This window comes from Anopheles ziemanni, chromosome 2 (genome assembly GCF_943734765.1).
Source record: "Anopheles ziemanni chromosome 2, idAnoZiCoDA_A2_x.2, whole genome shotgun sequence".
NCBI classification, from domain to species: Eukaryota; Metazoa; Arthropoda; class Insecta; order Diptera; family Culicidae; genus Anopheles; species Anopheles ziemanni.
The window spans coordinates 18,173,962-18,197,685 of record NC_080705.1 but is presented as its reverse complement, the minus strand read 5'-3'; the positions used below and the strand labels follow the sequence as shown (position 1 = coordinate 18,197,685).

Below are 23,724 nucleotides of genomic sequence, written 5' to 3'. Positions count from 1 at the left end.
GATGATGCGTGCGCCGTTCAAATTTTTTCACCACCATTTCTTTACCCGTCACCGCGTCGTCCTCGAAGATACTGTGAATGGACTGGATTTTGTTTAAAGGTTTTCACCCATCAAAACCAAACCACATTTTGAAAATTTGGAACCCGTACACTGAACAGAAAGTGAACAGGAATGAGAGCTACCACATTTTGTTTCTTACTTTGTTTAGTGATCGAACGAGCCTGGGGACCGGTTTGTACTTAATTCGGTCCTTTGGGTAACATTCATATTTTGTACATAGTACAGCCTTCCTATTTTTTCCATTACCAGTTACCGGAAAATGAGCCTCGCTTTTGTGTGTCATTTTGTTCTGGAGTCGGTAACTCGAACTGGAAAAATAATTGTTTTAAAAAAAAAGGAACTACCGATACAATCTCCGATCGCAGCTTGTAGGCTATTCTCACCATCCTTTTTTCGTATACATCCATTGTTGGATGTACACTACACTATAGTATGAAGTGGATTTTTAATTGTTTTCTAATTGAAGTATACGCAAAGGAAAAGCTTTACTGTTTTCTTTTTGTTTAACACTTTCTTCTTAACGCGGAACTACTAACCCTTAGTTCGTAGACGTTTTTCAGTGTTTACAGTGTTTTTTTTTTTCATTTTCCTTCATGTGTAAGCGCAAACCTAAAACCAAGGGATGTGAATGATAATAACCCAGTAAACAAAACACCCAAACCAAAAAAAAAGAAACATACATACATAAACTTACGTTATTCAATACCGTTTTAAATCGTACCGTTAATCAACTATTACTCTTTTTCTACTCGTAAAATATTGTTATTCGCCCATTAGTGTTAGCAACAACGGGACAGAAAAAAACATATTAATCTATATCTAAGCGTTGGAAACAAGTGTGTTAATTACTGTTATAGATGATACGTTTTTTTCGTTTTTAAGAAATATTTCTCGCCTCCTTCTTTGAAAGTTTGACAACAACTATGAAACAATAACGTTCTGTTTTTCTTTAACATCAGAAAACAGCTAAATAACATCGTAGTCTTAACAACATCAAGATTACCAGCAAAAACAACATCTTTTTCGAGGTTATGTCATAATGTTCGTTTGTAATACCATTCAATGATACCATCTTTAATGAAAAGAATAGAAAAAATAACATCAACGACAGCAGGAAGAAACCAAAATAAAACATAATAATACCATACTTTTACCGAACATCGATTATAAAAGTATAGATAGAGATAAAGTGTGTGTGTGAGAGAATGAGAGAGACTAGAGAGCAGAAGCAAATCCAAACTTAAAAAAGGTAGTTCGTTTTACAAAACGACCATCTTTAAAACCCCATAAGAACTAACTAACTGCAAAGTCGCGTTTGGAAATGCAAAGCCCCCAAAAGAACAATCCGTAAATAAACAACTGATAACGGAAAACAAAACTATTAATCACTTTCCTTGATACAACATGCCGATTACTGCCGATGTTGGTAGTAAAAGTTGAGAAGAATTCTACCCAAGGACAATGTTTTCTTCAATGATATGGCCATTGGCTTTCTAAACTAGTAGGCTTCGTATAAAAGCATTGTCCCGATTGACGAAGAAACACATTCAAACCAGTACAAACGAAAAGTTACTGAACAAAACATAGCAATCGTGGACCGTGCAGGAAAATTGGCTCCTTCATTCATTGACTTAAACTGATGCAATACACAACACCCTAGGGAACCCTCCGGCTCATTGCGCCCGCTGTTACAACACTCATTTGAAATTGACTTGAACATAGGAAATACGAGTTATACTCTGATTTGCCAAGTTTAAACTATTCCACCATTTTAGGACATCCACAGTTTTCATTCATATACTATTGGAAAACAAAAGCTAAATGCATGAAATTCGACAAACTTGAATAGAAAATGAGCGCGTTTAGAGCCCCATTTGCAAATCAAATGAAACATCATCTAACTCAACAGGACGTTTCAAAAAAGTTCTACCATTGCGTAAATTTGGTGTACTAGCAAAAAAAAAAAGTTAATGTACTCAAAGCAGGACGTAACCACAGACAATTTTAAATTCAAAGAAGGAGGAAGGGATATATACTTTTTACGAAAATTTATACTCCTAATTTTATTGCTACGAATAACTACAGAACACACGAGTCCACAACTCACATTTTACAAAGAAAAGGCATCCGGCCGAGAGCGTGCTGCCACCGGCAAGCCCTTGGGTTTCTAGAGCTTTTTTTGAAAAGAAGAATGGGAAGGACGTTTTTAAGGGAAATAGATTCCTTCAAACCTTTGGTAATTTAAGGTAAACACTGATAGACAAGTCACACGTTATGATTTATAATAGCGAAGATGAGGTAAGTAATACATTCTTATGTTAATTAAAACAAACAATCGATGACATGTTTGAAACAGGTAAAACACGAAAAACAAACAGTATGGAAAAAGAAAGAACAATGCACTCACCTGTGCTGCCGGCGGAAAAGGATTGGTTCGTCCTTCGTCGCGCTGGACTGCTTGTTTTTTATTCTTGTTGGCCGAATTCAGAATTTCTGCAATTCGTTCATGTGTCAACTTGAACTGCTGCGGAATATTGACCTGCGGGTTGTGAGGGATTTTTGTGTAAAACTCCTCAAAATCGAAATTACGCGCCAGTGCCCGTCTTATTTCATCCATCGTAGGTAGGTGCCCGATCTCGATACAGTAGAATCTGAAACGAGATTTACCAAGATGAGTCCTACAGTATGGCATGTTGATTTGAAAGTAAAATGTACAACTTACGTTGGATATCGTTCATTGAAGGTAGTTTTGTTTAATTGTGGCCGACTTCTGTAGGCATCATGCTGCAAAAGCAAAGGGTCAAGGTTAATGGACGCAAAGGCCGCCACAATCACAACTTACATCGTCTGGCAATGGATCCTTTCCAATCCATGTTGCTTGCACGTCCGACGCGAAAGCTTGATTCACATGTGTCAATTTTCCATCTTTGAGAACTATTTCTATAGCATTGTTCTGAAAATCATTTAACATGAAAAGATATCATTGAAACGTTCAAAAATGTTAACCCGCTGGTATGCGACGCTTACCATCTCATCGAAGTTAACTATGGTTGCACAAAACAGCTCAGATTTAAGTAGCATCTTTTGCAAATGATCGGAGTCTGCTCTGCGCCAAAAGTGCTTCCGTGGAACTAGGTACGCCAGCGATGCCCGAACTACCAGCACTTCGGGCTTGCTAAAAATGGATGCCAAATATCTAAGCTCGCTGATATTTACCGTTTCAATCCGTCCTAGATCGATCAAATTCAGCTTCACACTCTCCCCCATGAGTGGGCCAACGATTTTGGCCCGGTACCATGAACCTTCCCACTGAGCTGCACAATACAATCCACGCTGAGCTGTATCCTTAGTCAAATAGGATGATCGGTCATAGTGTTGTGAAGTATTATACTCCTGATCCAATTCTTCCTGCAATTTCTTAAACATTGCCATATGAAACGAACATCGCACCCATATGCGGTTAGGGTTGAATACGTTCAAAACATACAGCATTATCAGACTACCACGAGCGGCAAAAGTGCTCAAATCTGGCTCTGGAATGTTACTACTCAAATTCATGACGTTGGGCGGCAGTGATAGCATATTAATCCAATCCTTCTCGCTACCACCATTTGTCCTCGGAGCAACTGTTTCATTAGTATGATCGCAGGTAGCACGTCCTAAATATGGTTGGTTATTCTCCTGCTTAGGGACTTGTTTGACAATTGTCCTTTCCGGTACAACCGACTTTGTACTCTCTGGTACTCCGGTACTACCACGAGTGGCAAAAGTGCTCAAATCTTTCACTAGCATGTTACTACTCAAATTCATTACGTTGGGCGGCAGTGGTAGCATATTAATCCAATCCTTTTCGCTACCACAATTTGTCCTCGGAGCAACTGTTTTATGATTAGTATGATCGCAGATAGCACCTCCTAAATATGCCTGATTATTCTCCTGCTTAGGGACTTGCTTGACAATTGTCCTTTGCGGTACAACCGACTTTGCATAACCTGGTACAATCGACTTTACACTCTCCGGTACAGCCCACTTGCCACTCGCCGGTCTTTTATTTTCCCTCGGTACTGGTGCAGGCATCGGGTTCATCATGTTTATGTGCTGTTTAACACCCGACTGGCGCGTATTAGCTGGTGCATTATATTGTACATTTTCCGGGCAATTTAGCTTTCTACGTCCTTTAATGTTCCGGGGTCTAGTGGGGCGCTGCCTTTGAATCATGTCGTGGATGTGTGCCAGTGACGGAATTACAACAGCCTCAACAACCGCATCAGTCGGACTCCCATATACCTATGAACAAAATCGAACACGCAGAATATAGTATCTTTGCCCCACAATCGTTGACCACAATATCATTTTCTGTACATACCCTCAGTGCGTCCGGCATGGAACACAAAAAATCGTAAAGGGTTTGGTAACCAAACATGGCGTACGGTATCGGTTCTCCCACCGATTGGATATAATCATCTCCCAGAGATTGTATTCGAATTCTACGACACGAAGTAAGTAACGCGCGAATAATGCTCTTAACTTCCATTAAACTATGATTTGCTTTCTCCATCTTTTCTTAAAGAGCAAACAAAAAGGTCAATTATTTAGGCACTACAAACAATACACGCAGGTTGTTGTACTGTGTGCTACAGAACTAACGACACAATCGCATTGCAACTGCCAATGAAGCAAATTCCGGGAATTCAGCAGTCAAGTGCTTGCTGCTTTGAGTCGTGGAACCACTGGTGTAAACGAATTATGTTTTCACGTCCTCCATGACGTTTGAAGCAAATAACAAAGTTATCCACAATAAATAACACCTGTACACTACGGAATTTTCTAGTCGTAGCAACAACTTAACAACATTCTACATTCTCCCAATTATCTATTGAATATGTTTGCCTTCATACACGGTAGTGCATTGTTACAACTGAACGTCACTAGTGATGCTTCACACGAAATCCCACAAGCTATAGAAAACTGGACGGTAGGTTACTGTTTGCCTATGCATCTGTTTATTTACTGTGTATATTTTAATCCTACGCCACCGTTGTTTTCATTTCAACAGGGCCTAAAGGTGACCGAATATTACCTTACCCAAAATGGGCGTCCAGTTGCTTCCAGTTTCCGCAGTTTGCTTGCTGACGTCCCTTTGCGAATCAATGAAAGATTGGTCGGAGGAAAAGGAGGTTTTGGCTCGATGCTGCGAGCGATTGGTGCCCAGATCGAGAAAACTACCAATCGCGAGGCGTGTCGCGATCTCAGCGGACGCCGTCTGCGAGACATTAATGAAGAAAAACGGCTCAAGGCGTATTTGGAGAAGCAACAAGATGCGTCGGAAGACGAACGTGTGAAAATACAAAAGAAAATCGAAAAGTTACTCTCCAAACCGAAGCATGAGTTCGAGGACAAGGAATACGAACATCAGCGAAGCGAATTGATTGTAGAGACCGATGAAGCTTTGCAGGAGGGGCTACAAAAGGTGGCTCAACTGGAGCAAGATGTCCCACCCGCGGTCGACGGTCCAGAGCCAGAGGTGGCAGGAAAGCGGAAGCGGCCGAACTTGACCGCAATCAAGGCGAAGAAAAAGAAGACCACTCTTTGGCTTGGAAATGACGACTTGAGTTCTTCCAGCGAGACAGAAAGTGATTCCGGAGAAGACAGCGCAGCCTCCAGCGAAACTAAAATGTTGTCTAATGATGCTGTCGAACAAAAAAGAACAGAAGCCGTGGTTGTCTGAAACCTTCCGAGTATCATTCAAATTGCTCCGCATACTGTATCAATCACATGTAAAGTTTTACATAAATAACAATAATCATTATGTAACTAAAACATTTATTAAAATTTAAATTACGTGAAACAATAGTAGTTTCGTCTTGTGAGTTTTTTGTTAGTAAGCACATTCCCATTTTGCAAGCTTTTTGAAAACTATCTCCTTGTTTATTATGTTGTCCGATAATACGGTTGCATCGATCAAAACCACATTCAGGATATTCTGAAAAGACAACAAAAATAAATATAGTAAACCGGCACAATAGGAATACTATGTAGCGTTTACCTTATCCGTGGAGTCTTTGTAAAACATGTATAGTTCTTTTTTATACAGGGCGTTTTCAAGGTAATGTATCGCTTTATCCGTCCATTTTTCGTCCAGTGGTTTAACATTAGCTAACGATACTCGAACATACTGGGGCGGTAAAAGGGAATCTTGTTTTCTCATACGCTTTACATCGCGTATCGCGACTTTACACTTGTGCTCATAGTCAATCAAAAATACTTCAACAAAAGCATCAATAACCGGACCAGCGATCGCTACGCGATACCAAAACTTTTCGTATTTCGCGATGCAATACAGTCCCACCTTGGCCGATTCTAAATCCAGTTGCCATTCGGAATCTACATCCAACTCCCCGTACATGAGTTCCAAATCATCAGCAACTTGTGCTAACATTTCTAAGTGGCACATCAGTTGAACATGAATTTCATTTGGCGAATGCACTTTTATCACCCTTGCTCTTTGGATGCTTTCGGGGACTAATGTAGATGGCACTTCTGGCTCGGAAAATTTGTCGGCAAGGGTCATTGGTGTTGCAGACGGGATCGGTGTAGACGGGTCCTCCTCCGGATCGGTTATCACCCTTTCAACGATCTGCCCATCACTGTATTCGTTATCGGTGCATTCCTCAAGATCGATCGGACTTCTATTAATTGGTTCCTCCCTGTACATTTCTTCCGAGCTCGTACAGCTATCGTCCATTGGAGGTGGATACACGGGCCAAGGGTAAGCCTCAAGATTTGTCGGACTTCTATTAATTGGTTCCTCCCTGTACATTTCTTCCGAGCTCGTAGAGCTATCGTCCATTGCAGGTGGATACACGGGCCGAGGGTTAATGTAAGCTTTGTTATACGTTGAGCGGTATGCAGTGCTTCTGTTTCGCGCATTATTTTTTGAGGGTTTTCGACCGCTGCTTTTTTGCTGCACTATCATGTTCCTTATGTGTTGTGATTTCCCTGAACCAACGGGTAGCACCAAGGCATTGTCACCGCGGCCACGAAGCTGTACAGAAGTTGAAAAAATGTTCCGTGAAAACGTTGCACATGATTAAATCCGTCTTCACATTACCTGTACGGCATCCGACATTTTTGAGAGCATTTGGTCGAGCCCCTGGAAGCCAAGCATCTTGTATGGTATATACTGGCCTTCATGTTCCTTGTAATCCTTATTCAGTTGGGCCACCGTCAGAGCTCTCCCGGCGTAGGAAGTCACCATTGCTTTTATTATGTATTTTATCTCGTCCATGGCCATTGTGTCAATGCAAATAGAAGATTTTTTCCGTACACAAGTTTGCTCCGGTTATTGTACGGAAATTCGTGTAGATGCCCTAAACTTTTTTGTTGTTGCCTACACAGAATGCTGCAGCAGTTTGCTGAGGATCGGATGAAACGTGGGAGTGGTGGGGAGGGAAAAGAAATCCGTTTTTGTTTTTGACAACTAGTATTAAATTAACTTTTAGCATTGTTGGCTTAATAACTCAAAATCTCGATTTCCTACGAAAATGAAAATTTTTACTTTTATCAAAAACTACCCAACAAGACCGAAATAATCATTAAATTACTACAAAATTGTTCGAATATTTCGCTGTCTCCTGTCAAAAATAAATCCTTATGTCAATTGGTGATTTCTTCACTGCCAACCTCCTGGCAACACTGTTGGCACTACGACCATCTTTGACACCCGCGATTTTGGATGAGAAAATCTTGATCGAGTTTCCAATCGAACCCTCGAAAAAGGTTGCCGTTGTTAGTCGACCATACTATTGTTATTGCCGAAAAGCGCAGGTAAGTTATCCCAGCAATTTAAGGATTGTGGAAAAGTATTCCTTGGAGCCTTTTATGGGGTTTTAAATTCTTACATAACACTACACCCGATCGACCGACAACGTTCTGTCGTGCACAGTACTAGAAGAGCGAGATAAAAACACATTACCAAACAGAAACCATCCGGATATTTGCACGCGTACGAAATTGAATTATTGTGTAATCGGAAAGGCGAAACAAAGATAATTCAACTGTGCGGTGTTCAGCAATACCTTCACTATACTCACCCATCATGTCATTTGTGTTCCAGCAGCCATGTTCAAGTCCATCGTCCCGGTGCTATCTCAGGTGCCAGCTGAGGTATGCCTCGGTCAACAGAACCGTGGTATGGCCACGCTGAAGGCCATTCAGATTCGGTTGAAGTCGGTCAAGAACATCCAGAAGATCACGCAGTCCATGAAAATGGTGTCTGCTGCCAAGTAAGTAGGGGAAATCTCTCCTTCCACCAAAGATGCCGGGTTGCAGTACTATCCACTTTTTTTCTACAGGTATTCCCGTGCTGAGCGTGATCTGAAGCAGGCCAGACCCTATGGTGTCGGCGCTCAGCAGTTCTACGAGAAGGCAGAGGTGGTCCCGAAGGAGGACGACAACAAGAAGCTGTTCATTGCCATCACGTCCGATCGTGGTCTGTGTGGAGCAGTCCATACCGGTGTTGCCCGTTATATCCGTGGTGAACTGGCCAAGGATGCAAACATCAAGGTGATCTGCGTCGGTGACAAGTCGCGCGCCATCCTGTCGCGTCTGTATGGCAAAAACATCGAAATGGTCGCCAACGAGGTTGGCCGCCTGCCGCCGACCTTCCTGGACGCGGCCAAGCTGTGCAACGCCATCCTGAACCTCGGCTACGAGTACACCGATGGTAAAATCATCTACAACAAGTTCAAGTCGGTCGTCTCGTACTCGGTATCCGACATTCCGATCTTCTCGCTGAAGTCGGTCGAATCGGCGGAAAAGCTGCCGGTGTACGATTCGCTCGACTCCGAGGTCGTCCAGAGCTACCTGGAGTTTTCGCTCGCGTCGCTGCTGTTCTACACCATGAAGGAGGGCGCTTGCTCGGAGCAGTCGTCCCGCATGACGGCCATGGACAACGCGTCGAAGAACGCCGGTGAGATGATTGACAAGCTGACGCTGACCTTCAACCGCACCAGACAGGCCGTGATTACGCGCGAGCTGATTGAAATTATTTCCGGTGCGTCGGCTCTGGAGACCAAGGACTAAGCTGGCGGTCCGCTCCCGTGGGCACGCTGAGTGCAATGTACAACAGGCGCCGGTGATGGGCATGCGGATTTTCTTATTCTATCGTGTCCGCTGCTCGTCTCATTAATAACATCTGCAACAGCTACACACTTCCTTACGAAACGGCGAAAATCGTGCATAGATCGCTTTTGGAAATTATTATCAGTACCACGAAAGCGCGCAGGAAAATATAGTACCCTAAAAGTTAAACAGTCGAAATGTTTGATAATGATTTTGGTAGAATGCAATTTTTTAATATATCCGAAACATATAATCCTGCCGCCAAAAAAAAAATGACAGATGATGCCAAATCTGTTTGGCGATTATTGTATCCATTCCACAAGAATTAAATGATACTCCTTTCTCAGGTCGTTCTATCTTACCAGGTATACCCAAAAATCCCATTTACAGTTATGATATGGTTTTGAAAGTTCCTTCAGGTTCGTATATATATTCCCAAATGAAGTAAACTATAGAATACATATATTGTTTAAAGATATTTATTGTACGTGTAGTTTTAATTGATAAAACTTAAGAATTGTTGATTCAATTGGGAAATTTTTTTTTCGCTTCAGTACTGCAGTTGATTGATCGTATTTCGTTACATCTACAATCATACTCCTTGTGAAGGAGTTTAGCGTAAAACAAGTGCATCGGCCAATGAGCCGTTTCATTTTTACATGCCCTTACATTTGTGTCCTGTGCCTTCTACTCCTGCAAATGCGCTCCCGCTTGAATGCGCGGAATTTAATCACAAGATCGCAATTCTAGAACCTAATATAATATAAAATGATTAAGGCGTGTTAGATTTCGAAATTTCTCATTGTGTTTTATCTGTAGGTTTGTATGTTTCTGCATTACAGTTACCGGAGAAGGTGGAAATGAGTTAGCGAAGGTGCCTTAATGTAGAGAGTAGTAAAGAAACATGCTGAACGAAATCTCTTAATCCTTGGCCGGAACCTCGATGACTCGCGGTTTGTCAATGATACGCGCCGTACGGCTGCCTTTCTCAACGATGCCAATAATCCAGGCCTGGCAGCCCTCCTGTTTTTCGATGTCTTTGCAGTAGGCAGCCGCCTGCTCTCGGGGTAGACAGATCAACAAACCGCCGGACGACTCAGCCGAATGTCCCTGCAGCAATTGGAACATGTTTCCACAGGCCTTGGCAACCGCGGACATTTTAGCAATCACTGGCAGGTTGTGAATAACGAACGAAACCTCGTTCTTTTGATGGGACGCCAGTGTCTGCGCATGGCCGAGCAGCCCGAATCCGGTGACATCGGTGGCACCGTGTGCGTTGTACTTGTGCATCAGCCGAGCAGCTACTCGGTTAAGCCGCGACATGGAATCCATCGCCCGGTGGTAAGCCTTGCGAACGTCTTCCTCGGACACAACTAGCTTGATGCGGTTCCATCGCTCCGACTGATCGAGCCACTGGTGGGCACTTATGGCGACCTGCGTTCCAAGTGCTTTGGTCAGCACCAGCACATCGCCAACGACCGCATTGTCGGGCACAATAAACTCGTTCTGCTGACAGATCGTCGTTGCCACTCCGCCGATGGTGCACCACGGGTTGACTACGCTATGGCCACCGGTTACGCTCGTACCAGCTTCAAGAGCAGAATCCTACCGAAGAAAATCACAAAGTAGGAAAATTGTAAATAAAAAAAAACCCATTTTCCGAAAAATAAACTGAAATGTACCTTGAATCCACGCATCATCAAAGGAATAACGACATCTCTTTCCTTTTCCACCATCTTCGTACTGACGGCCAACAACATCAACATGTTGTCACACTCGGTGACTCCCATGGCATACAAATCGCTCAGTACGTTAGCGCAAGCAATTTTCCCCATCATGTACGGGTCATCGACGATCGGGTAGAAAAAGTCAGTCGTTTGCACCATACACAAACCACCGTGCCGCAGTGGAATAACCGAGCAATCGAGCCCAATCCCGATGCGGGGTGACGACATCGGCATGTACGGTTGATCCGGGTCCTGCAGGTAGTCCTGCTGCAATGCACCGACCAACTTCTCCAGCACCTCCTTCGGAACCTTGCAGCCACGACCCTTCAGGTCAGCAAAACGGGTTAACCGAAACGATGCATCCAAATCGTGTGCCGTTGGATCGAACGGGCGTCTGAGCACCAAGCCTGAATTACCGCCAAGCTCAAGCTGTGCCATCGGATCTTGGCCGTAATCACCCATTATTGCTTGCTTTGTTAAAATCGACGCACTTCACCGGTCGCTACTATACACCGCTCTGAAATTACAGAACAAGAATCATTGTATCAATCTAGAAGGCTTGGCGCTCCTTCGTCCAACACCATTGGTCGGCATGTGTTGTTATGTGCAGCAAAGTATGCTAGTTCGTACCGTAGTTTAAGCCGTCGTAAAACGCGTCGAAGAGATTCGATTCAGGACAATTCCGCAAAAGATTCGCAAAATACCGCCAAAACGAAACCCCCTAGCCGGCGTTTGTGTCCTTGACTGCCGAAGGCGTTTTGCTGGGAAGCGTCGTTCGCTACAATAGGATTATCCTCCGATCTGCACTGCAACACTGCTGGGCAAGATGGCGGCTGCCAAGATTGCTGGTTTTCTGCGTCACAGTTTCTCTATTTGAATTAATTTCGATTACGTTACACGATGTACCCCATACGCATACGGTGGGTTAAATATAATTCAATTCAAATGTTTTGGTTGGAAAAATAGAAACCACGAGCCGGAAAGCGGCAAACTAATTTCAGCACACGCGAAACAACCAGCTCGATCGAACACCAAATCTTGTTTAATGTGCAGAACGAAGCTTGGCTGGCAACTCTGCTGGCACTAGGTTTCTAGAAGTTTCCTTCCAGCTAAACCCTGGTGCATACTCGAGAATTTGTTGTGGTTCCCGGTGTTTGACATTTGCTGCCGGCCCAAAGAAAAGTATTCAAATCCTTCCAATGATCAAAAATGTAGCAAACTTCTTGAAGTTTTGACCCGATGGAATCCTGTTTTTTTAATTGTAAATTTAAATCGCCAATTAAATACACTAGATTTGGGAAGTAGTTAATTGCCAAAGCACCAACGGTGCGGCATAAATTTCCTGACCGTGCTGTCAAGCAACGATGGTACACGTCAGTTAAACCGTCAACAAATCCCGCGCCCGCCTTTCCCCCAGTTGAGAACCAAAAAAGGGATTTGTTTTTCATTGACTGCCTACGAAAACAGTTCGCTGCAGGTAAGTGCTGAAACGAAATCGAAGTCGTGGAACGAAAATTACCCGATAAGCAGGTGTAGGCGCCGCATTTGAGGTATTTGAATGGTTCACCACTAAACAAAGTTTCCAAATTGAGCGGCAATTATGATGTGTTTTAGTGAAAAATGAAGTCGTTTTCACGTTAGTACAATTCCCTCCACATTATCGATTTTTCCTTTGATAGGATTTTGCCAGGAAACCCGGACCGAGGACCACCGAAAGGCAGTAGTAGTGAGGCCCGGTAAGGAAAGTGGTTGTGATCCTTTTTTATGGTTCCAAAGAGCCCCACCAGCTGCTGCTAGGTCGTATATCGCAACCGTTTGTCCAACCACATACACGTGCCTGTGTGATGAGACGTTCGCTTGGAATATTGACATGCTTTCTGCTCGCGGCACTACTGCCCACCATAACGGCCGGTGACATACCGAAACTCCCTTCGCTCGGCGGCAAGAAGGACAAACTCAAGACTGAAAAGCTACCTCCGTGCAAGGCGTGCACGGTCCTGGTGAACTCGTTCAACGACGGCATCAGGCGGACTGAACGATCGAAACACGATGGTGGTGATGCGGCCTGGGAAGAAGAACGGCTCGGTAGCTACAAAACCAGCGAGCTACGGCTAGTCGAAATCCAGGAACGGCTGTGTCACGATGTGGTGCGTGGCGAGGACCAGTGCCACCAGCTGGCGGAAGACTACGAAACGCAAATCGAAGAGTGGTGGAAAAACCATCAAACTACACACCCCGATCTGCACCGGTGGCTGTGCGTGGAACAGGCGGCCGTCTGCTGCCCGGACGGTTTCTACGGCCCGAATTGTGACCCGTGCCCAACCTGCTTCGGCAACGGTAAGTGCAAGGGCAACGGTACACGCAAGGGCAATGGGAAGTGTGCCTGCGACGAGGGTTATGGCGGAGACAACTGTGATAGCTGTTCGACGGAGTACTATGAGGCGTTCCGGGATGAAGGGAAACTACTCTGTAGCCCGTGTCATAAGGCTTGCGCGACGGGAGGTTGCACTGGGGCAGGACCGAACGCGTGCCGCGTTTGTCGCAGCGGCTGGCTGATGGACAGTGCCCGTGGGGGTTGTGTGGATGTGGACGAATGCGTCACGGGTGCGCCATGCAGCAGGCAGCAGTTTTGCGTAAATAACGAAGGATCATACAGTTGTTTGGGTAAGTGTTTCGGATGGAAGTGTCCTAATGTTGTGTAATTTAAATTGTGTCCTGTTTTTACGCTCCCTAGCTTGTGATAAATCATGCGATGGCTGCAACGGCGATGGTCCGGATTTGTGTGACAAATGTGCGGAAGGATATGAACTGCGCGATGGAATGTGCACAGGTTCGTAGGAAAATTAATCGTTACTAGTTTCGTTTTTAGTTATATTATCTGTTTGTTGCATCATCTAGTAGTCCAAAACATTTTGCCGCCAGTTTTGTTACGTTGTTGAACATACTATGAAGCATAAGTTTTGGTTTGGAGCATGTGTCCAGCTTGTGTTTCTTGAGTCCTTTTGTTACGAAGTCTGTTTTTAAATTTGTTTCCCGCTTCGTGTGCTTAAATTGTATGCGAATAGACCCCTCTGCATGTAGCTCGGAGCTAGTGGCGGATAGTTGAATATAACTCCTATTTTCTGGTTCCGTGTGTCCATCCGTTCGATACAGATACATCCAACGAAAAGCGTACCCAGTACGCCAACTTCACCCGTTACCTTACCTACCTCGGGCTGTGCATTGCCACCTGCATTGTGCTGCAAAATTCGACCTGGCTGGCCGCACTGGTGGGACTTGCCGTGGCCATCTACATCTCCGTGTCGGAGTACTGGCTCAATACGACCCCTCAGGCACCGGGCACACCGTCGCCGCGTATTTTAGACGAAATTCTTCAGCAACACTAAACATACGAGGCTCATGATGTACGGCGGAGGTCGCCGCTTTTTCTTCCTTAACATCGCTCTTCTGCACACAAATAGTTGTCGGTTCAACATTATTTTTTTTCTATCTCCCCGGAGAAAGAAAGATAAAGAGATCGGACCGTAACGGTTGACTCGCATCTTCCATCTGGTTTATCGTTGTTCTCGATCTCACTCTCTACTAAGACAACAAACAGCCAACACAATACTGTGACACATCATCCAGACACTAGGAGAACCCCAATCAGACAAAATAAACTTGTTTTATCTCTACATGAGTTTTCTTACTGCAATTATCCACTACTTGCACCTATTAAACCCCTTAACAGATTCATCAGACGACGTGCCGTCCACGGATATGGGAAAGGACTCTTTAACCGACTATGATTCCAGTAGTGGGAAAGACCAACAGGCGACTGAACCTGAGGATACCGAGGATTCTCAACCGGCTAATGACGAACTGTAATTGTGGATTGCCGTCGAAAGGACAATGTGATTGAAAGTTATTTATCAGTTGTACAAAGCAGAGGAAACAAATAAACCAAATCCAACTTTATCGATATTTTTCAAATGAGTATATTATGTGATGGAACAGATGATAGATTTTGAAACAAAACAATAAAATGATCTAACCGAAACATGCAAGGAAAACGACTTACACTCGAGGAATTTTGTATTTTTCAATTTTGTTTTTCAATAATGTTTTTCGTATAGGTATACAAGAAAGAACAGATTCTAGTTTTTTTAGTACAATAAATATCCTTTTCCTTCCTGCCCATCCCGCTCCGCTCGCTCTTACCATGCAATCTTCCTCCAACCTTCCTCATACTTCGATGTTTTACCATTCGATGAGCTCGATTGAAAAAGACGACGATTAAATTACTTTAGTGGAGTAAAATTAACCACGGGAAAACTACGCTCCATTGCTTATCTCCCGACGAGGTCAAACGAGTTGAAAAAGAAGTTACAAGGCTTATGTTGCGAATGTGCGAATATAAATAATATTAAACATATATTGGAAGAAGAAAAAATCGTCCCTGTATGTCTCAGTTGTCTTTAGCGTTCACCGGATTGCTTTCGGTCAATGTGTTCTGGTTTGTCGTGCATAGCTTTTCGTAGGCGTGTACTGAATGGTCAACGTTTACCTTACTCATAGCTAGTAACACAAATTGAAAGAAAAGGAGGGAAAAAACGTAACCAAAACGAATCTTTAAAGTACTCAAGGCGCTTAAAAAGTGTAACCTTCCACAAAATGCGACACATGTATTTTATATACCCTTTGCGAAATCGTCCCTACAGTCCGGTTTTACCTATCTATAATTTCCATCACTCTACCAACGCGGTTGCCTGGCGACTTTTCACCACAACTCATATCTCCCCTCTTCGCCTTTAGAAATCTACACGTTTACAAAATTCCATATTTTTCCCTTCCATTTATTCCCTACATAGTTAATGCTAATCAATGTCACAGATACGCGCAAATTGGTTATCTTAAACCAAACAAAGCGAAAAAAACGATTGTTAACGATAATACATTACGATTGCTCGCACATTCGGACACTCCACCAAACCGTCGGACCATTGGACACGTGGAATTGTGAAAGACATTTCGTCGTTATCGAATATCCGATTTGGAGAAAAAAAAAACAAATAGAGAGAGAGAGAGTTAAAAGTGTACCATGCGTATGATTTGGGATATATAGCTACGGTTTGCGTTACGGTTGTGTGGTTGATTGCTTTGCTGGGTTAATTTGGTATATTTGTTGGATGGCCATCACACACTACGCAGATTATCGTTTTACTTTCACGTCTTAGTTGCATTCCGTTTGTTGAACTGTCTGTTTAATTGATTCTTCTAAAGTAACAAACCTCGGTACACATCTACATGTTTTGATTGTAAGGAAAAGTTAAAAGAACAGTTGTTATAGTCTCACCGCTTGCTGTGACCCCGCTGGTTTCTCTATAAGTTTACTGACGAATTTGGGGTAATACATGCGAAAACGGTTGCAATTTCTTTGTTTCTGGTTTTTCTTCTTCCATCCTACATAATCGACTTATTACAGTGTCGGTATTTATATGCCTTTTTCAAAACCCTAATCGTTTAATAGCATTGTATGCTGATGCCTATTAAAGACAAACCTAGACTTCCCTTCGTTTCTTGTAATAAATAAGCAGTTAAAATAAACACAAACAGAAAACGGAAACAACAAACCGTCGAGGAATTTAAACTCAAGTCGGTGCTGTTCCGGTTCCTTAACTAGACAGTTTTATAAGTTGCTTTTGGCCTTCCGGTGATCCCAGCGTATGTGGGTCCGTGTGAATCGCAACATGTTTGCTTCAGCCTTTTTTTTTGCTTGCTTTATCAGTTTTTAGTCGAACTGAATGTGTGATGCATTAAAACAAATTAAAAGAAGTCATTTCATCGTATCCAGCATAAGCGGTACATAGATCATTCCTCCAGCCAATACTATTCCGGGTTTTTTTTTCTACATTCAATGACTTTCACATGATTTTAATTTGGTTTCCAGAATGTCCCCGAAACGATTGACGTAAAACAAAAAAACAAAACCATCGCTCAGAGCGCACCGTCTTATCCTGCATTTTTTTTTCTTCTAGCCTTCGTTATATAATTCGTTTCCTATTGATGATTAGAGCTTACCGTTTTCGATACTATTATTGGTACTGATGTTGCCGCTGAGATCCTGTCGGTCGTTCGGCGTGGTTGCAGAACCGTTGCCACCATTAGTAGCGGTGGCAGCAGGAGTGGTTGGCGTACGGTACGTGTAAAGGCTTTGCAGTGGAACGTGCAACAGCTCAATGACCTGAGTGAAGTTGATTTCTGTTGATGCGAAAGAAAGAACCCATTTAGATTGGATAATATGACGACAAACGCACCCAACCCAGTAACGTACCATTCTCTGGCGTTATAATACCATGGCGGATAAGAAAGTCGATCACCACCGGGCAGCTGGTGGTCTTGAAGTCGGGCTCGAAGACCCGCTCCAGGCATTCGTGGGCGGGCAGGAGCTGAAAGTTCTGCACCTCGCCGTCCGAGTTGTCAGGCACAAAGTCTTCCGGCAGCTCGAGATCGTACACGAACTCCGTGTTCGGGAAGATGCCCCGTTCGCTTTCGAAGAAGAACGACACGCACCCGGCCGACACGAGGTTCTTGATCAGATGACCCGGTATCGACGCCTCCTCGGCCGCCTCCTTGACGGCCGTCTCGTGCACACCGTACCCGACTGCCAGCCCACCGCTCACCATGTTGTCCCACTTGCCTGGCCACGTTTGCTTGGTGTCGGAACGCTGCTGCAGCCAGATGCAGAGACCCTTCGTCGGGTGGCGCACGTAGCCGTTAATCTCCACGCCGTAGTTGCGAACACCGAACAGGCACGTGGCGGAACGGTCCATCTTGAGCAGCGAGCCGGATACAGAGGACTTGACGTCGTAACACTCGTCGCGCCATCCCTTCAGTGCCACAAACATGCCTTGCTCGCGGAACTCGCGCAGTATCCGATCCACCTGCTGTGAGCGCGTATTATAATCCCGGAAGGCGGGATTCAACTCAACAATATTCTACAAAAGAATAACATAACTCATTAATGTAATGGAATAAAAGTGTTTTTAGCTCTTTTTTAAGGTAAAATTTTGAACCCAATGTTGCTTAATTGTTCAGTTTAGTATAATTTAACGTTATTGAAACGTTTTCTCCTTGTCTCGCCAAAAGTGTATCGAAAATAGTTGTCATATCGTTATTTTGTAATTTTAGGCTTTTGTATTAAATACAGTATGTGTGCTAAGGAGTAATATTGAAATGAACTTTAGCGAATCCATCACTATTGCATAATAATTCTAAGCAGACAGATGGCCCACTTATAACTCCCTAGATAAGAAGCAATTATCGTAGGCATAAGAAATAGTTGCCATCTACACACGAGTTGACGCGCCAGGGCCTTTCGACATCGACTTTCGTTTTCAACGCCGACCGGGGCAATGTGCCTTGTCACTATGGGCAATTTGGCTTCCGATCAATATTCGTGACCGTTTGCCGCTTTTATCTCGTTCGGATTAGCTGAAGCCCCTCGCGGGCTCTTATCTCCACGCATGCGGAATGCTGCCTGCGTACCTGCTTGCCATGCTCCGGGGCGCGGATGTGGAATACTTCGGGATACTTGAGCAGCTGTTCGATCACATTCTGGCTGACCAGCCCGACCTGGTGCCCATCGACGACGAATGGCCGGCAATCGCCTTTCAGCAAACCTGTAGTTTGACGGGAGCAAAATAAAAGACGGTATAAGCTTGGTGGGTAATAAACGGGATATTAAGAAGGAAGGTGGAAGTCGAGCTCCATTACAATGATCGTGATTGTTCAGACACTAGACTTTCAGAACAGTGGCGCCACGTTGTACATAAGTAAACAGTTCTTTATCGGTTGTGTCAAACAGCTGATAAACGCACCAAGGGGAACACTGGTGGTGTTGGCCACCAATTTGCGGGGCTAAAATAACGTATGGTATGAATCAGCGAGTATGCTAGAGAGAGAGGTTAAAGCGAATCGTGCCAGCAGCAGAAGGACGAATGGGAAAACTGAACTTTGGCAACCGTACCGATGATGCGGCCGCTGGCGCCGTCCTAATAACCCATTCGTTCCGAAACAACACAACACACACCGGGAGAGATGGGCCGGGGGTGGAAAACGACACCATTCGGCGGACGACGACGGGTGGACATTGGACGAATAACGTGATGTGACGGTTTTTAATGAGGTTGTTTTCCCCTTCGGTGCGACATTTGGCCATTTGATTTGCGTTTGCTTGAGATGGTTTATTTTAAAATTTGTGTTCATATTCGTGCTCAACCTTCGCCATCGCAGCGTGTTCGCGCGGTGCGCGTTTCCTTCGCTGGTTCGATATTATTTATTTTGGAAACAGTTTGCATCATGCGCCTTTCGGGTTTGGAACGCATATCCTGTGCTCACACATGCATGTCGCGGTATCGATCGAGGCACATTTCTTTTTATTCATGACGCACCGAGTCACTTCACATATTTGCCGTCATTTGCGAAGAAACTCGCGTCGTACAATGTGCCTAGAAGAAACTAGAACGTCCCGTGGGGTGTTGTTGGGCGTGGATAATCGTTTCATCGTGTAGCATACATATGGCGCATATCTTGACCAAGCAAAAAAAAGAGGAGGTTGTTTGCGTTGTTCGAACCCGTTCGTCACCACTTCCCGTCGTTGTGGGATTGGTTTTATGCAATCGTTTCATTCGCACACCGGCACAATCTGTGACAGGCTTATTGGGCAACAAACAACAAATACAGCACACACTGCTGTTGCCACGATCGCGTGTCCCTCCGCACGCTTTTTCAGTCCGAATGGTTGCACTGTTTACTTATCTAGCGCAGCAAGCTGCGAAAATAACGCGTACGATATCACCAGCACCAAAAAGGGGTCGCTATTTTCACTGCCAAGTGGTCGCGACGGACGATTTTCGCTTACCATTCAGATAGAAGCAATTGAACTTCTGAGCGAGCTTCAGCAGTCGGGACATCTTTGGATCTGGCTCATCACTTGCCGTTGTCATTGTTGATGTTTTGAACGATGCCCTCCGCTGCTCGCTGATGGATTCGCGGTGTATTTGAGCTGTTGATAATTGGTGTGTAAGCTGAACTACGGCTTTGTGACTTTGGCTCCTTGATTTGTAGCAAGTTCCATGATTCAGTACCAAAGCCGCAACACACTATGAACTAGCCGTAAGATTTGCTTACTTTTTTTTTGCCGCACTTGTGGTCAACTTCTTACATTGCCGAATATCCGAGTTAAACTGTCGCATCAACAATGCTTGGAACAAGCATAAACTCAAGGTTACTGGAACGAAGCAATGCTCGCTTCAAGAGGTTGGATTACCGCTCACCTTTAATGTCTCTTTATCGTGATATTGTTGAGTACAAACAATGAATCAATTTTGAGGAATCGATGGTTGCACAGAAAGGATTGTTATTTTAAATAGTAATCAAATAGGTTAGTTGGTATGAATTTGTATTCGAAAATATTCGTTGAAGGTTCTTACAGGTTTTAATCAAGAACAAGAACTTAATAGGACTTGATAAGCAAGCTCTATGGTCAAGAGCTTTTGCCAGTTGTAGCGATTCGACCAAACTCATGAATAGCGGATTCTCCAGATTCAACACTAGTTAATTCGTAATACGAGCATTTAGAGGATTTCAGTGGATTAAATTGGTTCGAATGTTGCCATCATCTATTCCAGTGGTTGAATTTGATTTATTTATTTTCATATAAAATAAACGTTTTTACCTACGAATCCGCACGCACTGAAACAAAACTGTATAAACGCACAGCCTACCGCGGTTATTGAGAAATTGAAAAATTTGGAAATTAGTCAACCAAACTTCGCATCAAGTAGACTGGTTGTGTAAAATGTAACAAAAAAGTTTATAAATCAAAGGCAGCACCCATCTAGAAGCAATTGTTTATCAAAAGAGATGGGGTGCAGATGTGCATACGTTCGCTCCCGCGGAAAAAGGCGCTCGACCCGAAAATCGATACTAATTTCTTTTCTTAATTTTATTTTTTGTAGGAAGAAACCGTCTTCAGTTGGCAAATGCGTTTATTGCCAGAAAACATCAAAAAATAGGCGCAAAGGTTTCGATAAATTTTACACCATCCTTGATCAGGAGAAATATGGATATTCTGCGGAAGAGAAAGAACGAAGGAGGAACATTCCGGATCCAATCTTTTACAGATTCAGGCCTGTAAGTAGATATGAAAAGCTTTTTTTACAATAAGATGTTTTGCGAATGAAAAATAGTATTTAATCTACTTTCGTTTTTTTTTCAGGTTAAGCAGAAACCAAAACTGGGGGATATTATTGAAAATGAAGAAACTTTCTTCTAATGTCTAGCAGATTTTAGATAATAGATTAGTTATATTTGTAATTTTTAGATTAATTATGTATACAATAGTTAGATATTTTCTCTCTTTCTTTTCTCTTCATATCTTTTTAATACATGTTTTAATGCTTATCAGGTTAAAGGGAAAATGAAGCCTCGTGTGCCGTGTCCACTGGTTTTGCTGTATGAATACAGCCTTTGCCTCGGCACACGGGAAGATGTGCCTTGATTATGGCAATCTTCGCCGATGAAGCCCTAACTGCGGCAGGTAAAGCGGTAATAGCAGCCTCTTTTCCACAAACGTGACTTTAGAAATTCGATTTGATGCATTCTTTCTAACACTGCATATCTTCAGGCATTTGCTAGCATATAGGAATACTCTCAAAGAAGGACAAATTCTCTAAAACTAAAAAAAAAATTATGAAAAAGTTATTGAGTGTTCCTTTGGGGATGATCCAATCAGAATATTCCCAAAGAAGATCGATCTCTAAAATTAAAAAAAAAATTATTTTTTATAAAAAAATTATTGAGTGGTCCTTTGAGGATGTTCCGATCAGAATATTCCCAAAGAAGATCATTCTCTAAAATTAAAAAAAAAATTATTTTTTATAAAAAAATTATTGAGTGGTCCTTTGGGAATGTTCCCAAGGAAGATCAGTCTCTAAAATTAAAAAAAAATATTTTTTATAAAAAAAATATTGAATGGTCCTTTGGGGATGTGTTGATCAGAATATTCTTAAAGAAGATCAGTCTCTAAAATTAAAAAAAAAAACTGCAAAATTATTTAGTGGTCGATCAATTGCATACCTTTGGGGATGTTCCGATATGCCTTCCATATGTCTGAGAAAACGGTGTGCTAGAAAGAGTGCAATGAATTACATTTCTGAAGCTACGTTTGGTGAAAAGAGGCAGCTATTACCGAATTACCGGCGGCAATTAGGGCTTCAACGGCGAAGATTCCCATAATCAATGAACATCTTTCCGTATGCCAAGGCGAAGAATGATCTTGCTACTATGTAGTAGCAAAACCAAGAAACACGACGCCTGAGGCTTCATTATCCCTTTATCCAATTACATTTTTAGTATTCCAAACAAAAAAAAGATAAAAAAAGATAAAAAGAATAAAAATATTCATATCCCAGGAGTTTTCTTAGTGGGTAGGAATCCCACACTACCCATTCTCTTAGGAGAATGGGTGTCTTGATCGGGGATAACACTTGCCCTCCCGAACCAGAAGATCTTTCTCCTGGTAAAATAACAAAAAAGAAAAAAAAACTATTTCCCTCTTTTCAGAAACGAATCCAGTGCGGTGTATCGAATTTGGGGAAATATGTTTGAAATTTTTCCCATTACACAATTTTGAAAAAAAACGAGGAGGACGATTAAATGAAAGCATTCCTAGAAGAATGTATGGAAACGCCTTTTGAAAACAAAGTTTTCCTAGACATGTTTGATTCGATTCAATTTCTATTTGTCCCGGTTGACAAAAATTCAAATTTTTTTCAGCTGTCATGTGGTTACAGCAAGTTTTTCCATGGCAGATTGCTGGGACTCTTGCTGGAACTACATAGTACCAGCAACAATTTAAATTTCTGTCAACCGGGGTGTTTTTTTTTACGTATATATGTTGATATAGCTTCCAGTCACAATTGTGACAACAACGTTTGAAAACCGACAGCGTTTTCGCCGGTTTCTCGGCCACTGAGCTTTTGTTGGAACCTGATCGAAAAGCTGTTCGAGAAAGCATGTGTTCGGGAGACTGGGTTCTCTCAAGGTTCATTAAACACAAGAACATCAAGGTGTACGGCATAAATCGACGAATGTGTTTGTCCTGGATAACGATAATTTAAAAATTTGTCGCCCGTTTGATCACTGAACAGACAACTAAATAAAAACATGAGATGTAACTATACCGCTGAGGGATCAGCCTTTTCCTTGAAATCTACTTTAAAGGTCTCAAGTATCACATTGATGTTAAATATTCTACATCAAGATTTTTCAAATCGAAATATCATGGTAATATCCCAGGGTAACCCATCCCTTTTATGAAAGAGAAGAGTACAGCATTTCTCAGATATGGTATCAAACAAAATTATGTACAGACTACGCAGATCTAGTGCAGAATGCCGTACCTTCGACCACTTCATCGATTTTTACCATATGATTCCTCGAATATGTTGCAATATTCTTTGTTCCCCTTCATCGCATCACACATTTGTGGTGCACAACGAATTTTAAGACGTAATAACCATCCGGGATGGATCATAAAGGACTGCTTCTCCGCATAGATTTGTAGAGATATCGTCGAATTTCATAACATTATGGTGAGCATATCCTCAGCTGATGGCAAACGACGATTTCATCAGCAGCACGTCGAAGAAAGATGTGTTGTGCAGTGGGAGGTAAACAAAAAGTTGAATGTGTACGTCGAGCATCAAAACAATCCATCGCTAGGTGTGAGTGAGATCGACGGCGACGGCGACGGCGTACTCTGTTTTAT

General features: G+C 42.9%; 6 protein-coding genes across 8 annotated transcripts; 3 read left to right on the top strand and 3 right to left on the bottom strand.

Annotated features, from left to right (window-relative positions):
* Window positions 1–873: 873 nt before the first annotated feature.
* LOC131293098 (uncharacterized) lies at window positions 874–7,417 on the bottom strand. Its single transcript, XM_058321178.1, has 8 exons — window positions 7,172–7,417; window positions 6,107–7,105; window positions 5,978–6,043; window positions 3,088–4,347; window positions 2,903–3,013; window positions 2,783–2,844; window positions 2,468–2,711; window positions 874–879 (listed from the first exon to the last, which is right to left on the bottom strand). Exons 1-8 carry the CDS (start codon window positions 7,352–7,354, stop codon window positions 874–876), a joined length of 2,931 nt encoding a protein of 976 aa, XP_058177161.1. The 5' UTR covers window positions 7,355–7,417.
* On the top strand, window positions 4,861–5,811 carry LOC131282949 (splicing regulator SDE2). Its single transcript, XM_058312501.1, has 2 exons — window positions 4,861–5,035; window positions 5,117–5,811. The coding sequence occupies exons 1-2, from the start codon at window positions 4,943–4,945 to the stop codon at window positions 5,786–5,788; spliced, it is 765 nt and encodes a 254-aa protein (XP_058168484.1). The 5' UTR covers window positions 4,861–4,942; the 3' UTR covers window positions 5,789–5,811.
* Window positions 7,418–7,750: 333 nt separating the features above from the next.
* LOC131282707 (ATP synthase subunit gamma, mitochondrial) lies at window positions 7,751–9,381 on the top strand. 2 transcript variants are annotated; one of them, XM_058312238.1, is made up of 3 exons: window positions 7,751–7,887; window positions 8,180–8,345; window positions 8,415–9,381. In XM_058312238.1, the coding sequence occupies exons 2-3, from the start codon at window positions 8,182–8,184 to the stop codon at window positions 9,142–9,144; spliced, it is 894 nt and encodes a 297-aa protein (XP_058168221.1). In that variant the 5' UTR covers window positions 7,751–7,887; window positions 8,180–8,181; the 3' UTR covers window positions 9,145–9,381. The 2 variants fall into 2 exon arrangements, with proteins under 2 accessions (XP_058168221.1, XP_058168222.1); XM_058312239.1 differs by having other exon boundaries at window positions 7,763–7,887; window positions 8,177–8,345.
* Window positions 9,382–10,075: 694 nt separating this feature from the next.
* Window positions 10,076–11,422, bottom strand: LOC131281673 (inactive selenide, water dikinase-like protein). The gene is made up of 2 exons (XM_058311024.1): window positions 10,866–11,422; window positions 10,076–10,788 (listed from the first exon to the last, which is right to left on the bottom strand). Exons 1-2 carry the CDS (start codon window positions 11,370–11,372, stop codon window positions 10,105–10,107), a joined length of 1,191 nt encoding a protein of 396 aa, XP_058167007.1. The 5' UTR covers window positions 11,373–11,422; the 3' UTR covers window positions 10,076–10,104.
* Window positions 11,423–12,276: 854 nt separating this feature from the next.
* Window positions 12,277–14,867, top strand: LOC131283734 (cysteine-rich with EGF-like domain protein 2). 2 transcript variants are annotated; one of them, XM_058312791.1, is made up of 4 exons: window positions 12,277–12,387; window positions 12,590–13,574; window positions 13,645–13,740; window positions 14,064–14,867. In XM_058312791.1, exons 2-4 carry the CDS (start codon window positions 12,755–12,757, stop codon window positions 14,294–14,296), a joined length of 1,149 nt encoding a protein of 382 aa, XP_058168774.1. In that variant the 5' UTR covers window positions 12,277–12,387; window positions 12,590–12,754; the 3' UTR covers window positions 14,297–14,867. The 2 variants fall into 2 exon arrangements, with proteins under 2 accessions (XP_058168774.1, XP_058168775.1); XM_058312792.1 differs by lacking the exon at window positions 12,277–12,387 and adding an exon at window positions 12,391–12,460.
* A 1,903-nt stretch (window positions 14,868–16,770) lies between these two features.
* On the bottom strand, window positions 16,771–20,116 carry LOC131287857 (uncharacterized). Its single transcript, XM_058316947.1, has 4 exons — window positions 19,813–20,116; window positions 18,438–18,571; window positions 17,224–17,887; window positions 16,771–17,150 (listed from the first exon to the last, which is right to left on the bottom strand). Exons 1-4 carry the CDS (start codon window positions 19,895–19,897, stop codon window positions 16,960–16,962), a joined length of 1,074 nt encoding a protein of 357 aa, XP_058172930.1. The 5' UTR covers window positions 19,898–20,116; the 3' UTR covers window positions 16,771–16,959.
* Window positions 20,117–23,724: the final 3,608 nt, after the last annotated feature.

What these genes read in the sequence shown, in the direction of transcription:
- LOC131287857 (XM_058316947.1), bottom strand. Translation starts at nt 19,897, where the DNA reads ATGACAACGGCAAGTGATGAGCCAGATCCAAAGATGTCCCGACTGCTG. An exon ending in CAATTGCTTCTATCTGAATG is followed by an intron (nt 18,572 to 19,812) that starts GTAAGCGAAAAT and finishes GTCAAACTACAG; the next exon opens with GTTTGCTGAAAGGCGATTGC. An exon ending in CCCCGGAGCATGGCAAGCAG is followed by an intron (nt 17,888 to 18,437) that starts GTACGCAGGCAG and finishes ATTCTTTTGTAG; the next exon opens with AATATTGTTGAGTTGAATCC.
- LOC131282949 (XM_058312501.1), top strand. Translation starts at nt 4,943, where the DNA reads ATGTTTGCCTTCATACACGGTAGTGCATTGTTACAACTGAACGTCACT. An exon ending in AAGCTATAGAAAACTGGACG is followed by an intron (nt 5,036 to 5,116) that starts GTAGGTTACTGT and finishes TCATTTCAACAG; the next exon opens with GGCCTAAAGGTGACCGAATA.
- LOC131281673 (XM_058311024.1), bottom strand. Translation starts at nt 11,372, where the DNA reads ATGGGTGATTACGGCCAAGATCCGATGGCACAGCTTGAGCTTGGCGGT. An exon ending in TGATGATGCGTGGATTCAAG is followed by an intron (nt 10,789 to 10,865) that starts GTACATTTCAGT and finishes TTTCTTCGGTAG; the next exon opens with GATTCTGCTCTTGAAGCTGG.
- LOC131282707 (XM_058312238.1), top strand. Translation starts at nt 8,182, where the DNA reads ATGTTCAAGTCCATCGTCCCGGTGCTATCTCAGGTGCCAGCTGAGGTA. An exon ending in AAAATGGTGTCTGCTGCCAA is followed by an intron (nt 8,346 to 8,414) that starts GTAAGTAGGGGA and finishes TTTTTTCTACAG; the next exon opens with GTATTCCCGTGCTGAGCGTG.
- LOC131293098 (XM_058321178.1), bottom strand. Translation starts at nt 7,354, where the DNA reads ATGGCCATGGACGAGATAAAATACATAATAAAAGCAATGGTGACTTCC. An exon ending in TAGTTAACTTCGATGAGATG is followed by an intron (nt 3,014 to 3,087) that starts GTAAGCGTCGCA and finishes AATGATTTTCAG; the next exon opens with AACAATGCTATAGAAATAGT. An exon ending in AGGATCCATTGCCAGACGAT is followed by an intron (nt 2,845 to 2,902) that starts GTAAGTTGTGAT and finishes TTGCTTTTGCAG; the next exon opens with CATGATGCCTACAGAAGTCG.
- LOC131283734 (XM_058312791.1), top strand. Translation starts at nt 12,755, where the DNA reads ATGAGACGTTCGCTTGGAATATTGACATGCTTTCTGCTCGCGGCACTA. An exon ending in AGGATCATACAGTTGTTTGG is followed by an intron (nt 13,575 to 13,644) that starts GTAAGTGTTTCG and finishes TACGCTCCCTAG; the next exon opens with CTTGTGATAAATCATGCGAT. An exon ending in GCGCGATGGAATGTGCACAG is followed by an intron (nt 13,741 to 14,063) that starts GTTCGTAGGAAA and finishes CGTTCGATACAG; the next exon opens with ATACATCCAACGAAAAGCGT.